General features: G+C 40.6%; 1 protein-coding gene across 1 annotated transcript in view; it reads left to right on the plus strand.

Annotated features, from left to right (window-relative positions):
- Nucleotides 1–15702, plus strand: part of LOC126470222 (lysosomal aspartic protease-like) — a 42483-nt gene that overhangs the window by 10818 nt on the left and 15963 nt on the right. Inside the window, exons 3-4 of the mRNA XM_050097907.1 lie at nt 5766–5889; nt 5974–6092. Of these exons, the coding sequence (XP_049953864.1) occupies nt 5766–5889; nt 5974–6092 (243 nt within the window). The remainder of the gene's footprint in view (nt 1–5765; nt 5890–5973; nt 6093–15702) is intronic.

A 15702-nucleotide genomic window follows, 5' to 3' on the forward strand; every position in this document is an offset into this window, starting at 1 on the left:
TAAAAAACCTCGAGCATTGAAAGATGTTCCCAAAATACAGTATCAGATTTTTATAGAGCCCAGAAAACTTCTTGGGCATCTAGTGAACTCTTTGTCGAATGTTTCAGCAATCAGTTGTACCGAAAGTTGAAAAGTTTTTAACTGAAAAAGGCTTCTCTAGAGTACTGAAATTAAAAAGTGTGAATTTGTTGTGTTTTTTCTTCCCCAAAAAATAGCAGTATAATTCAGCCAGTGGATCAGGGCTTAATAGCAGCACTTAAATGCCACTGCTGTGGGCTATTTGTGAAAACCATCCTGCCAGGTAGTGACACACGAAACAAAAATATGAATTAAATGATGAATTGATTGTCGTGGATCATTCACAAAAAGTCATGAACCAAGAAATTGTAGAAACAACCTTCCAAAAATACGTACTAATTACGAAACAAACTACTGCAGTACTTATTAGATATTCATAGCTTAACCAAAAAAATTGATATCTGAAATGGCTTACCCCCTTTAGTTTGGTTAACCAGGGTTGTACTGTGATAGTGGACGGCAGGAAAAGTTGACCATGATTTGGCATAAGTAGGTCTCCATATATTCAGCAATCAAATAAAAGCATTGTTGGAACAGTATGCTGGTGATACTCTTCCTGAATGAGTTCTTATCGTTTCTGACTGAGCAAGGCAATCTGTTATAAAGTATGCTTTCTATATCCCTCTGTCTCCATCTTTTCAGATGAATGTTAGTAGTCCCAGAAGTACACTCCGCCACACATCATTAGGTGACTTGTGGAGTATAATGTAGATGTACCACTAGTGCAAGCATAGTGATTGTGTACATCCTTTTTTTCCTCCATATCACTGTAGTTTTTATTCAGAAATGAAAGTTACTAAGACATATATAGGCAGTATTCCCTGTTCTGTGGAATTTAAAGAATGTTGGTTCTACATATGCTGTACAATTATTTGATGGGCAGAACATCATACGAGCTGTTTTATCCTTATTGAGCAAGAAATTGTTATCATAGAGCCATTGCAAGGATCTGTCACTGCTGCCAGCTACGTTAACTCCCACCTGCTCTGGAGAAATGTTGAGAGAGTGGAGGCTCGTATCATTGGTGATTAATATGCGTGCTGTTCATGAATATGGGTACTGTTGCTTGTAGGTTTTCTGGGAGCTCATTAATAAGAATAAAGAGGATTGATCATAGGGTTTGAGCTTTTTGGGACACCTGAAGTGACTGATATTATCTCTGAACGAGTTGTTCTTTTGTCCTGTGATGTTACTGCTACTGGCTGTCCACTTTTTGATAGGTATGACTGAAACTACTCATTGCAGACTCTTCAAATGCCTTTCAAGGTGAATGAAAAGCCAAGAAGTATCACATGTTTCATTAAGTGTATATACACTATGTGATCAAAAGTATCCGGACACCTGACTGAAAATGACTTAGAAGTTCGTGGCGCCCTCCATCGGTAATGCTGGAATTCAATATGCCACTCTCGCAGGCATATGTTCAATCAGGAGCTGGAAGGTTTCTTAGGGAATGGCAGCCCATTCTTCATGGATTGCTGCACTGAGGAGAATTATTGATGTCGGTCGGTGAGGACTGTCACAAAGGCAGCATTCCAAAACATCCCAAAGGTGATCTGTAGGATTCAGGTGAGGACTCTGTGCAGGCCAGTCCATTACAGGGATATTATTGTTGTGTAACCACTCTGCCACAGGCCGTGCATTATGAACAGGTGCTCGATTGTGTTGAAAGATGCATTTGCCATCCCTTAATTGCTCTTCAACAGTGGGAAACAAGAAGCTGCTTAAAACATCAATGTAGACCTGTGCCGTGGTAGTACCATGGAAAAAAACAAGGGGTGCAAGCCCCCCTCCATGAAAAACATGACCACACCATAACACCACCGCCTCCGAATTTTACTGCTGGCACTACATACACTGGCAGATGACGTTCACCGGGCATTCGCCATACCAACACCCTGCCATTGGTTCGCCACATTGTGTACCGTGATTCGTCACTCCACACAAAATTTTTCCAGTGTTCATTTGTCCAATGTTTATGCTCCTTACACCAAGCAAGGCGTCATTTGGCATTTACCGGTGTGATGTGTGACGTGTGAGCAGCGGCTCGACCATGAAATCCAAGTTTTCTCACCTCCTGCCTTGCTGTTGTAGTACTTACAGTTGATTCTGATGCAGTTTGGAATTCCTGCGTGATGGTCTGGATAGATGTCTGCCTAATACTCGTTACAACCCCCTTCAACTGTCGGCGGTCTCTGTCAGTCAACAGATGAGGTTGGCCTGCACGCTTTTGTGCTTTACTTGCCACTTCACTGTCACATTGGAACCAGTGGACCTAGAGATGTTTATGAGTGTGGAAATCTCACATACAGACATATGACGCAAGTGTCACCCAATCACCTGACCACATTCGAAGTCCATGAGTTCTGTGGAGTGCCCCATTCTGCTCTCTCACGATGTCTAATGACTACTGAGGTCGCTGATATGGAGTACCTGGCTGTGGGTGGCAGCACAATGCATCTAAAATGAAAAACATATGTTTTTCAGGGGTGTCTGGATACTTTTGATCACTTAGGGTACTATCAGGTCAATTTCATGAAAAGTGGGCTTCATATATGGCTTTATTTCTCCAAAAGCCAAACAGCTGTGCTGTTAGTGAGGAGTTACTTTCAAGAAGGTTCATTACTTGCCAAGGGAACTATGAGAGAAACAGCCAGTGGATGTGAAACCAAATGTCTCTCTATAATATTGTTAAAACGGGTTTTGAGAGAGAAAGAGAGATTTAAGTGTCATTTAAAATTCAATTATGTGACTGAAACCAACTGCACAGCAGTTCTCGAAGGTACAGGTACAGGTACCGGTACCAAATAGGATAATGATGTAATGAAAGCTGTTAATCTGAATCATAGATGCACAGATAAGTGACTGCAGACTTCATGAGTAGTCACTCAGTAATGGTAAGAGTGGTGGACCAGCTGGTATACCTATTAGATGCTGTATAAGTGACACAGCATAATTAATCTCTCTTCTAGCAGCTCCTTATTGGAAGTTCCCATTATTAAACTGCCAGCATAGATTCTCAGATCTGCACTTATGCAAAACTCATCTTGCCCTTTTCATTCACGAGACTGGAAAAGCCATAGACCCAGGCTCCAGGTTAACACTAAATTTCTTGACTTCTGGATATCTTTAAATAAAGTTTCACAATGTTACTGTATAAACAAAGTATGTGGTTACAAAATATCAAAATGCTCATGCACCTATACTTCATAAGCTCGTAGCAGATAGAACTGTATTTCCTGACCTCAATGAAGAGAAATCAATAGAAGTAGCACTGTGTTTATTTCAGGATAGTGTAAAAGAGTGTTAATGCTCATGAAACATATAAACAACTTAATGTTAGCTGTTTGTGACTGTTCATGGGTGAAATTTATATGTATTGGAAATTTGTATCAGCAGAAAATAGTTGCAAGATGCAGAAAAGTAGACAGTACTATCAGTAGTTAGTTCAAAGATTGGCTTGCTACAAGAACATGTTAATTTCAATAAGTGTGAACAGATGACAAGTTCCTGTATTATTGAGTTATACATTGTTCGTCATTAATGTCAGCTAAATGGGCAATTATTTTCCATCTACATTACTGAAGATGGAAAATTACATAAATCTAATTCCGAGAAAAGCAGATGTTGGGCAGTTTCATTGGAGTAATCTGATAAAATAGAACTTATCTGTGATTGCAGCTTCTGGCAAAACTCTGTATTCAGATCAGTTATTGTGCACAGTTTACCTGTCTGGGATTCTTACAAAAAATGGTAAATAGCAGGGAAGGAGCAGGAGATGAACAGACAGAGAGAGAGAGAGAGAGAGAGAGAGAGAGAGAGAGAAAGAAAGGGGGGAGGGGGAGAGAGAGAGAGAGAGAGAGAGAGAGATATGTTTGATTAGTGTGTTCCTGTTACCCTTATGGCTTGTGTAGTTTGTGGATGCAATGTTACTTCTATTCTTGCTGAGTTTGTTGTTGCCAAAGGAACTGAATAAACACATGACCCATTGTAGTATGTCAGTGACATGGAGTGCATGAAAACTGTGCAACGAAATTTTCTCTCTTTTTGGAAGATTACTTTATTAGTTTAAAATATGCAACATACGTCAACTCCCGCTTGATATTCTATATCATATAAACAGACAATAAGTACATTAATTTTATTTTTTAGTCCTGTAACATTTCGATTTGTCGTAATAACCTTATTTGAATAAGTTTCGGGAAGAATTCAGTATGTGTCAAAAAAAAAAAAAAATAATAATGCATAGTAATTCTTGTAATCCCATGAGACATATTGATGGATGATGCCATATTATCGATACGTCTCGCTACACTTACTTCCAGAAGGGTCATTGTAAGTGGTGAGTAGGTTGGCAGGTCACATGGGCCCATCAGCCAGTCTTTTTAAGGCCAAATGAGCACAGGCCCATTCCCACTTTTGTTCGGTAGCAAATGTGTTCCTCTCTGTGACCAACTGAAATATCAATGATGACTGCACTACAGTCATTATACCTGGATATTATATTTGGACTGATTGTGTTATTTTTTCATGACAACTGGACCTGCTTGGGATCTGAGTATAATGATATCTCCGTCTGTGTAGTACTATTAAGTTCTACTTTGTCAGACTGTGATATTGTTTTAACCAAGTGATTGGTTTGAGCTTCACTTCAGAGTGGTTTCCATCACAATAATCCATGTTGTATTAATTGAGATTGTTTTCAGTTGTAGTCATGGAAAATTCTTAGGATCAATAACTCCTATGAACTATACATCATTTATTTTGTGTTACAGCATGTTCAGAAAAGTGTTAATTTATTTATTTTGTGATACAAACTAGGACTACAAAATCAGTTCCTAAAAGATACAAACCTGTTCTTACACTTAAGCACTTTCTGGAACTACCACATTTATAGTGCTTGAAGTAGTCTTGTCAGATCACACAGAAATTTGAAGCCATCTGTAAATTTAGTGAATTTGATTGAACCTCACTGATCTTTAACTACAGTTTTTCTGGAAGTTTTGTTTACTTTTGGTGTTGTTTCTTACTCTTCAGAAGTGTGCCCTTTCATATTATGCGGAAGGCTGTGTTTGTCTTAAACATAAATTGTGTTCCAATATTAATTGTATTTTTGTAGCTTGATGAATCAATGACTGGCTTAAAATATGTGGTGACCAAAAACAGCAGAATGTACACCTCTGATTTAACCAAGTAAATTACTTAAAATCAAAAATGCCATCTACAACAAGTGATGAGTCTGATTACAGTTCGTAAGTTGAACTGGAAATAGTAGTATGAAATTATGCAGCTAGCACAATAAATAACCAATTTATTATGTACATTATAACATGACTGGTTGCAATCCCCTTTCTACCCATCCTGTTTTACATGTCTCTTAATTCTCTTTGTTAAGCCTATTTCTGTATCTGTTTGAACATTTGTTATAATAGTGAAATAAGAAATTATGTATCCTCCCACATACAGATTCATGGATTTCCCTCTCCCCCCCCCCCCCCCCCCCCCCCCCCTCTCTCTCTCTCTCTCTCTCTCTCTCTCTCTCTCTCTCTCTCTCTCTCTCTCACACACACACACACACACACACACACACACACACACACACACACACACACACACACACACATGCGTGCAGAGAGAGAGTTTTACTGGATATATGTACATGTGTCATGTGTTGTTCTTCTTTGCAGAATGAATTTTATGGTGAAATTGGCCTTGGACACCCTGCTCAAAAAGTCAAAATGATCTTCGACACAGCTTGGGCAAATACATATGTGGCCTCAGAAAAATGCTCTTATTTTAATATTGCTTGCAGTAAGTAACTGGTGTTCTATATTTTATAACACAATACTTAAACAATTTGAATTAATATCAGACTGTGTAATTTATTTGCTTTAGGGCTACACAACAGATATGACGCAAAAAAGTCTACAACCTACGTGAAAGATGGAACGCCTTTTAATGTTGACTTGGGTTCAAGTAATCTTACAGGTTTTCTGTCAACTGACAGGTTGAATGTAAGTTATTACTCAAATTATGAAATTATGTAAATAAGAAGACTGAACTTGTTCACAATGTGAAATATTATGACAAGCATTTAGATGTAAGCTGATTTCAAAACTGTAACAGGTGGTGAAATGTAATACCATCTTTGAATTATTACAAGGTTTTTTCGTTAGTGTGCATACTTTTTTTTTTTTTTTTATTTTTTTATTTTTTTTTTTTTTTTTTTTTTTTTTTTTTTTAAGAATGGTAGCTTATATTGGTAGAGCAGAGAAAAACAATTAAGGCCACATTTATAATTAGTATAGAGGTAGAGACACCAGTTGAAAACTCCTTACATCTGCATCCAATTTAAACTAGAAAATTAATCATCTTGGAAATAAATAAAAAATTAAAGGCAATTTGCAGATGAAGTTAATTTGTAATAACATTTTTTACTGAAGGAGGAAGGGCAAGTATTACTCTTAATAGTTTTTACAATTCACCAAACCCCTCTTCCGGGGGCTCACCACTCTTCGGTGAGTTCATGCTTGGCTACTGCGGGGCCCCAGCCTTTGCAGCACCCCTTCCTTTCTCATTCTGCATGTCTATTCTCCTGCTATTCTTTTTTCCTCCCTTGGGGAACATGTCTTGGATAGTTTCGGTAATGCATTCCCAAGTTTCGATAGTCTGCCATCAGGATAGGCCCTCATCTGTTTTTTCTTCCTTTCTTCATTCTCCATCTCCTCCTCTTCCTCCACTTCAGCATTTGAGGTTTCTCTTTGTTTCTTTTTCCTCCCTGTGCTCTCACGAAGGCCAGCCCATGCATTTGACACATAATAGGTGACTCGGTAATGCTTAAATCCCAGCTCCAGGTCAACAAGTATGGTTTGCACTTACCCCCTGGTATAGGCCAGGCCCAGGGAGGGTTGATTTCCTGAGCTTTTATCATCCTAATTGCCACTTGTGTCCCTCTGTCAGGAATTAAGGAGGTTTGACATGAGGTGTCACCTTAGGCGAGTGAGCCCCCAGTTGGAAGGAGCATACCATTGGAGTTGCTGGCAGTCCTAGGGGATTTTTTTTGCAATGAGCCAATCACAATCTCAGTCTACATCTACTAAACATAAATGGAATGAGGCTTAAGATTCAAAGACTCTTCCAGCTGTACCTCGATTCCTCAGTGGTATCACATACCAAAGAAGGTCAGTCCTGCTACAATCAATCCATTTGTTATTCAGAAAGATCTTGATGCAGTTGCAGGCTCTGTGAAATCCTGCTCTCATTTACGTAATAGGACTTTGCTTCTGGAGACCAATTGCACTTTCCGAGCCCAATAACTGCTTACAGCTTCACTTCTCCACACCTGACCTGTTCATGTCAAGACCCATCGTACACTGAATTGTTCATGTGGTGTTATTTACACTCAGCTGCCTGATGGTCTGACTGAGGGAGAAATCCAAACTTCTCTCTCTGATTGGGGTGTCACTGTGATCCATCGAGTTGATGCAAACTTGGTCCCTACACACACTCGTTTTCTCACATTTGATCAAGAAGTGCTTTCATCGAAGATTAAGGCAGACTATGAAATCATCATGGTCTGACTGTACAATCCAAACCTGATGCGTTGCTACCAGTGTCAATGTTATAATCACACTCACGTCTCCTGTCAAAAAATGGCCAAATGTGTCACTTGTGGTAGAGGTGCTCATGAGGGTGATTGCCTGCCTCCTCCCTGCAGTATTAATATTAATGATGACCGTGCCACCTCGTCCTGTGTATCTTGATGAGGGGGCTATCCAGAAGATATGTATGAAGGAAAAAGTACCCTACCCTGTGACTCATAAGTTTTCGGCTAGTCAAAATCCCTGCATTGTACCATCTGGCATGTGTAGTGTTCTTGCTACACCTCACTCCAAGAAGGACATGGCCATGCAGGCTTTTGACCTCTAATTCAGTCGTGCAGTTGTGAAATCACCCAGTATCACAGTAGCACTCCCATCTCCTTTTCTTACATCTGTGCAACAAGCCACCAAATCTTCATCGCTGGTGGCAAAATCACCTGCTACACAACCAGCAGGCTGGAAAGGACAAAAGGAATACTCCCACAAAGACTTTTTATGTCACTCCAGCCAACAAACATCAGTCTTTGTCTGCCAACCATAAACACTCTAAGAAATCAAACAAAGCCAAATGGTCTTCTCCTTCCCTGACTCGAAGATCCTCTTCAGCGGTGTCGTCGCCTGATACCCTCACCTGGCCAACCTCAATTTCGTCAGTGCACACTGCGTACCATTTTTCTGCCCTGGAATCCCCAGGCCATCCCAGGGAAATGTTGACTTCTCTATAGATCTCTTCAGACAGAATCCTCGGGCCCTGCGCCCTATAGCAGTAAGTTTTCAAAGGCTGTCACTCGGCACCCACCACAGTGACTGCCCTTCATTTGTTCCCTCCTCCCCATTCCCCATTATGACTCTTCTTCGATGGAACATTTCTGGCTTTAGACCCAACAAGGTGGAATAACAGCCGCTATTGTAATTGCAGCGTTCACTTGTTTTCTCCCTCCAGGAAATGAAATTGTGTCCTCATGACCATTTTGACCTCTCGCGTTTTCTTCTGGTGCTCTTTGATCCCACCTCCCTCCCCAAGGATGGCATTCCATCTCATAAGAGAGTCATGCTGCTCATCCAGCTCGATGTTCATAGCCAGGCCATCTCATTGAACACCTGGCTGCAAGCTTTTGAAGTCCACATATTCCTTCCTTGTTTCACCTTTTTTCTTTGCAAAGTCTACATCCCTTTGTCATTCTCTGTCTCCAGGGAAGACTTACTCCAGCTTATTGGTCTGCTCCCTCACCCCTTTTTTGCTGCTTGGCAACTTTTATCACCCATCATCCCCTTTGGGGCTCTTTGAGACCCTTCCTAAAGGTTCCCTTTTGACTAACCTTTTGAATCAGCTCCATCTCATCTGCCTTAACACTGGAGCACCCATGTTCCTTTCAGACTGCATGCACACCTATTCCCATTTGGTCCTCTTGTACTGCCCAGCTTGCCCATTATCTCAAGTGGTCCATTCTTTCTGACACATACTCTAGTGACCATTTCCACTGTGCTATCCATTTGCTGACCCTTACTCGACCTAAGTGGTCTTGCTGATGGTCAGCCTACCCAATTGGCAGCTTTCTAAGGCCGACTGGAGGCTTAATTCCTTCCTGGCAGCCTTTGATGAACAGCATTTCTGCAGTTGTGATGACCAGGTAGAGTATCTTTCAGATGTTATCATTATCGCCACAGAATGTTCCATACCTCACATTTTATCTTTACTGTGCCATGTCCAGTCTCGTGGTGGACTCAAGCATGCCATGACGTAATTCGCGCACTGAGTCATGCACTCCACATTTTTTACCGCCAATCCTACAATGGCAAACTGTAGTCATTGTAAACCGTTGCATGCACAGTGTCATTGCATTCTTCCCAAAAAAGATAGCTGGATTTCATTTACTAGTTCTTTGAATAGTTTCACTCCCTCTTCTTTCATGTGGGGCGAGCTCCGTTGGCTCTCTGGGACCAAGGTACATTCCCCGATTTCCGGTCTGACCATTGTGGAGCCTGTTGCTATCTCCAACACCTTGAGTCACTATTTTGCGGGGATTTTGAGCTCCACCCCCTATCACCCTTCCATCTCCCCTCACAAATGAGTGGAAGAGGCTCGGGTAATATCCTTCCCATCTCAGAATCATGACTGTTACAATGCTGCCTTTACTATGAGGCAGCTAGACCATGCTCTCACTTCAACCTGATCTTCCACCCCAGGGCTGGGCAATGTTCACATTCAGATGTTGCAGCACCTCTGTCTTGCAGCTAAGTACGTTCTCTCTGGTACATGCAATTGCATTTGGGCACTGGTGTGAAACCACTGTCATACCTGTACCCAAGCTCAGTGAGGACAAACAGCTTTCTTCTAGCCACTGCCTCATTCCTCTCACCAGATGTGTTTGCATGCTGATAGAACATATGATTCGTGGCTGGCTGGTATGATGGCTCGAGTCTCACTACCTACTAGTCGCTGCACAGTGTGGATTTCGAACGCGCCGTTCTGTGGTCGCTTTGTCAACCCATGTCATGAATGGTTTTGTGCAGAAATGCCAGCTAGAGGATTGTATCCTCCATATTCTAAACATGTGCGGCTTCTGAGGCCGCCTGCCTCATTTCCTTCGGGAATTTTTTAACAGATGGAGTTTTCAATGTATCTATGGGTTTTGCCTTCTCGGACCACTTTATTCACGTGAATGGGGTGCCTCAAGGCTCCGTCCTGAGCACCATCCTCTTTGCTATAGCCATTAACCCTATTATGGACTGTCCCCCGCCAGGCATCTGTGGCTGCTATTTTGTCGACGACTTCATCATCTGTTGTGCTTCTCCATGGACTTGTCTCCTTGAGAGGTGTCTTCAGTGATGTCTCGATCATCTTTACTCATGGAGTGTCAACAATGGCTTGAGCTTTTCCACAGAAAAAAACTGTTTGTATGAATTTATAGTGATGCAATGGGTTTCTTCCACAGTCTTTACATCTTGGGCCTGTTGCTCTTCTATTTGCTGAAACTATAATATTCCTGGGGCACATGCTGACTGGAGACTTTCTTGGTCCTCCCACATGTGTTACCTGTCCGCATGCTATACCTGATCCCTCAATGTCCTGTGTGTCACTTCATGGGGAGTGGATCAAACCACCCTCCTCCATTTGTAGTGATTTCTTGTCTGTTCAAAACTGGACTATGGATGTTTCATTTATTCCTCTGCATGCACGTCCATCTCACACCATCTGAACACAATCAACCACCATGGAATATCCAGAATGAGATTTTCACTCTGCAGCAGAGTGTGCGCTGATATGAAACTTCCTGGCAGATTAAAACTGTGTGCCAGGCTGAGACTCGAACTCGGGACCTATGCCTTTCGCGGGCAAGTGCTCTACCAACTGAGGTACCCAAGCATGACTCACGCCTCGTCCTCACAGCTTCACTTCTGCCAGTACCTTGTCTCCTACCTTCCAAACTTTACAGCACTTGCCCACGAAAGGCATAGGTCCCGAGTTCGAGTCTCGGCCCGGCACACAGTTTTAATCTGCCAGGAAGTTTCACCATGGAATATGTTTGGCCACTGGTGCCATGTACACTAGCCTGGTTGAGAGACTCTAAGCAGAAGCTGCCGAACTACCACTGTCATACCGGTGTGATGTCCTCCTCAACAGACGTGTATGCCATTTGTCTGCCATGCCCAGCCACCCATCCTATGCCCACTTTTTTGATGACTCCCTTGACTTCTAGGATGGGGTGCACCTTTCTTCTATGTTACCTTCTGAAGTTTGTTTTTGTCTACTGCTCCAGCAGCTTAACTTCACACTACCTGCCACATTCCCGATGGTCGTGAACCATTCACCGCCTTGACTTGGTGTGGCGGCCCACATTCATCTTGGACTTCATTTGCTTCCCAAGGACACTACTCCAAATTTAATCTATTGCTGTAAGTTTCTTGACCTTCATACAATAGCGCTTTTGTGTACACTGATGGCTCTAAGACTGACTGTGGTTTTAGGTGTGTCTTCAACATTGGTACTGACCATTTTCAGTATCGGCTTCTAGAACACTGCTCGATTTTTAAAGCAGAGCTTTTCGCCATCTATCAGGCTACGCAATACATCCGGTGACACAAGCTTTCTAATTGTGTTGTATTCTCTGATTCTCTCAGTGCCCTTCAGAGCCTCTGTGTGTTGTACACAGACCACCCCTTATTGCAATGGGTCCAAGGAAGGTTCAGCTTGTTTACTGTTTTGGAGCCATTGTGATGTTCGTATGGGTTCTGAGTCACATCGATGTGATGGGGAATAAGGCTGCTGACGCTGCTGCCAAGGTTGCAGTCTTCCTACCTCAGCCTGCTAGCTCTTTCATTCCTTCGGATGATCTCCATGTTGCTGGCTATCAGCAGATGGTGTCACTTTGGGATCACCACTGGTCTTCCCTGCATGGAAACAAGCTCCGGAGAATTGAATCTGTGCCAGCAGCTTGGCCAACCTCCTCTCAGCTCTCTTGTTGCAAGATCTTTTTATCTAGATTGTGTATTGGACACTGTCATTTTAGCCAGCGCCATTTGTTAAGTGGTGACCCCCATCACCTCATGCCCATTGATAGTTTCTGTAACTGTTTACATTTCAGTGTGTGTTTGCCGTCTCAGTTATCGGCCATTTTAGCGAATGACGCGCGAGCTGTAAACCACGCTGTGCCTGTGGCATATTTTGTGGTCCTTTCTCCAAGGGGAAATCCATGTTTTTAGCTCTCGTTCCTCCCATTGATTGGGATTAACATTTAGTTACTTTTAACTTCTTGTACTTATTAGTGTTCTAAGGTTATGACATGAGTGATTAAGACCACAGTTGTTCAGTTGTTTTTGCGCTATGAACCCCCACCCCCACCCCCAAAGAAAAAGATGAAGAAATTATCAAAAGAACAAATATTGTGGAAGTCAGTAGAAACTATGTTATTAAGACATAAAGTACTAAAATTTTCAGGAACTGAAAATGCCTTGTAATAAAATTGTTTATTGTGGAAACCAAAAGGTAAATAGACTAATTATTCACATTAGAAGTGATAAGTCGAAGAAAATATAGGTATATTAATAGCAAGAGAGCCTCAACTTTCTTTCATTAAAACAGTGAAAAACATTCAGTATTTTTTGTGACACAGTGGTGAATAAATGCAGTGGAACTAGTTGATATTTTTATAAGTTGTCTATTTATTAAAATTTGATAAGGGTTTCAAAATAAGTTCAATTAGGAATGGGTGACCCATTTCATTCAAAGATATGATGTGCCCTTATAAGACAAATCATACTGCCAATTTTTCAGCTGAAAATTTGAAATCAGGGTGCAAGACCATGCTTTGAATTGGCATCTGTCACCCCCCCCCCCCCCCCCCGCCTCTCCTGCCTCTTCATTGTTTTCGTGTTTATAAGTATCATCTTCCCAGTACCATTTTAATTCATTCATTATTAGTTACAGTTGGCACCCAGTAGTTAGCAGTAATTTTCTGAGAAAAGCATCATAAACTAATCATTTGCTTAATTTTGAGAATAAGTTATAACTATGTCTTCCTTTCTTGGCATCATCTCTGCAGTCTTACCAAATAAAAGATCTAGTTCTTTACTTCTTTATGTGTATGACATTTGTGTGACGTTCTGGGCTAATAAGGAGAGATCCCCAGCAGTGGTATCGACATTTTGAAACAATCTATGTGCTGATGTAGATAAGGTCCAAGGAATTACACCCTGCAGCCTTGATCCTGATGGGCCCTCATTGTAAGTAATCGCTATTGTTATGCAATGAATTGGTTTACACACAATTTCTTTTATTTGTATTCCTTGGTCACATCATTTTAATCAACATTATAACTTCTTCGATGGCTCTTATTATTTCTTGCTATCATTCTTTTTCCTCTTGCAATCTTCGTGCATGTGAATGTTTAAACGTCTAAAAGTACCAATCTGTCAGTAAAAAAGAAAGAAAGATGAAATAATCTTTTATATTGACTGTACATTGGTGTCAAGAATGTATTTGTTGTTAAAAGGTGTATGTCTTTTTGAGTGGCAATCATCATGCAAACATTTAAAGCGTAAATTCTTATTGCACTATGCACAAAATAAAATGGATAATGATTTAAATAAAAGCAGGGAAATGATATTCAAGCAGAATGAGAAATAGAAATAATGAATGCAAAAACATGGATGCCAAAAATGTAAGATGATGTAATATAAGCAATTAAGTCAAAGTTAGTACATAACAATAATGAAAATCACGCGAAGAAGGGTTCCCAGTGGACAAAGACTGAATAGGAAGAAAAATGAGAGCAGACGATTAATTTTATTCAGTGACTAATATGACGTGACAAAGGAATGGAAAAAAATTACATTTAAACCAATTAATTGAATTAAAATAGTCATTGAAGTCATTTTGATAAAGATTTAAAATATAATTCAAAGCACCTGGCAAGATTCAAACCCTCAGCCTTTTGCCTGACAAGGGCCCACCAGGATGAATGGCTGCGGAGTATGGTTTCTTGGGTCTTAACCTACAACACCATATACAGTGAAACCCTGCTTTTACACTTTTCAAGGAACTTCAAACAAAAAGGTGTAAAATGTGGGAAACAACGTTTTAAGCTGTAGAAGTTATGTATAGGATACCCCCTTGCATTTTCGCACTTTATGTATGTGCACATTATAGGCATCAAAATACTCATGCCAGGGACTTGTTTATTACCTAATAATGGTCTGTTATCTAATAAAACTGCTGATATAATGGGATCTGACTATTGGGAAGCAGAAACGTTTGACTCAGTTTCATACGTCATTATCGATGTTTTTGGAACGCCAGAGCTGTCATTCATTATTTAAATAATGAAACATTGCATCAGTTACATATTTTTTATGCTTAGCACAGTGCGTTTTGCGAACTTTTTATCGATATCAAGTGCAAATATTTACAGAAGTATTTTGTGTGGTGTTTGCATATGTGTTGTTCTGCGTCTCTTGAACTGTAGGCATCTTTCTGAGGTTATCTGGTACTATGCTTCCTCAGTTATGTAGAAAACCACACACACACAAACTATCATTCATATTGCTTTTCTGCGTAACATCACAAAAAATACGTAGGTAAATATTGCACTTAACATCAAGAATAAATCCATGAAACACATTTTGCTCAGAATGGGAATATACGTAATTCACACCGTGCTTAAACCAAAAAAATTTGAGTAATGCAAACTGAATGAAGGTGTCAGCTAGCGCTACAAGTGGCCAAAAGATGAAAACATTAAATATGGTTTGACACAGGTGTGACAACAATTACAACAATCACAAAATTGTGCATGCACTGTAGAGAGAGTTTGCAAATGGTTGCGATTGATCATGATACCTTTATTCGTGTGAACCTAGTTACTTCTGTCATCCACCATGCAGAGTAGAGTTTGGCAGTGGCAGGAGATATGGCACGAATTGTTCCAACTTTAACATGTTTACTGGTTTATATCTGCTAATTAGAGCACCCTGGTGTCAAGAAACTTGACCACATGATGTTTGTAAACACTACTTGATGGTCAACATCATGCCAGTGTCATTTTACGTCAGTTTTTATTCCATGAACATTTTTTCATGAAGTGTAAATCACAGGAAAATTATAAATATGATGAAGCAAAATTGGATGTGAATTAACATTGTGGACATAGGAAATTTGATGGGAGTGATAAAAAATGTCGTAAACAGCAGGAAAATGTTAATTTTGTGATCGTAGATTGTTTCAAAAAGTCGATCCCACCACTGGGGACCTCGTCTTGTAAGTAACGCTATCTCTTCTTCATCCAGTACATAGCTGCTTCCTTACACCTTTTAGGGCAAGTGGTCATTCCCAGAAAATCACCTGAAGTGTATCTGCTGGTATGGTACAAAACAGTCGAGAAAATTTTAGGAAGACTCTGTTGCACTCTGTTCATTGCTTATACCTGCATTACAAGTAGCAGCTCAAAATTCCACACACTTAGTACTTCAACTTACACTATTGGGTACTATGATGTTGAGTGTTCGCACATCACTTTGAAGAACC

Source organism: Schistocerca serialis, chromosome 3 (genome assembly GCF_023864345.2).
Source record: "Schistocerca serialis cubense isolate TAMUIC-IGC-003099 chromosome 3, iqSchSeri2.2, whole genome shotgun sequence".
Taxonomy (NCBI): domain Eukaryota; kingdom Metazoa; phylum Arthropoda; class Insecta; order Orthoptera; family Acrididae; genus Schistocerca; species Schistocerca serialis.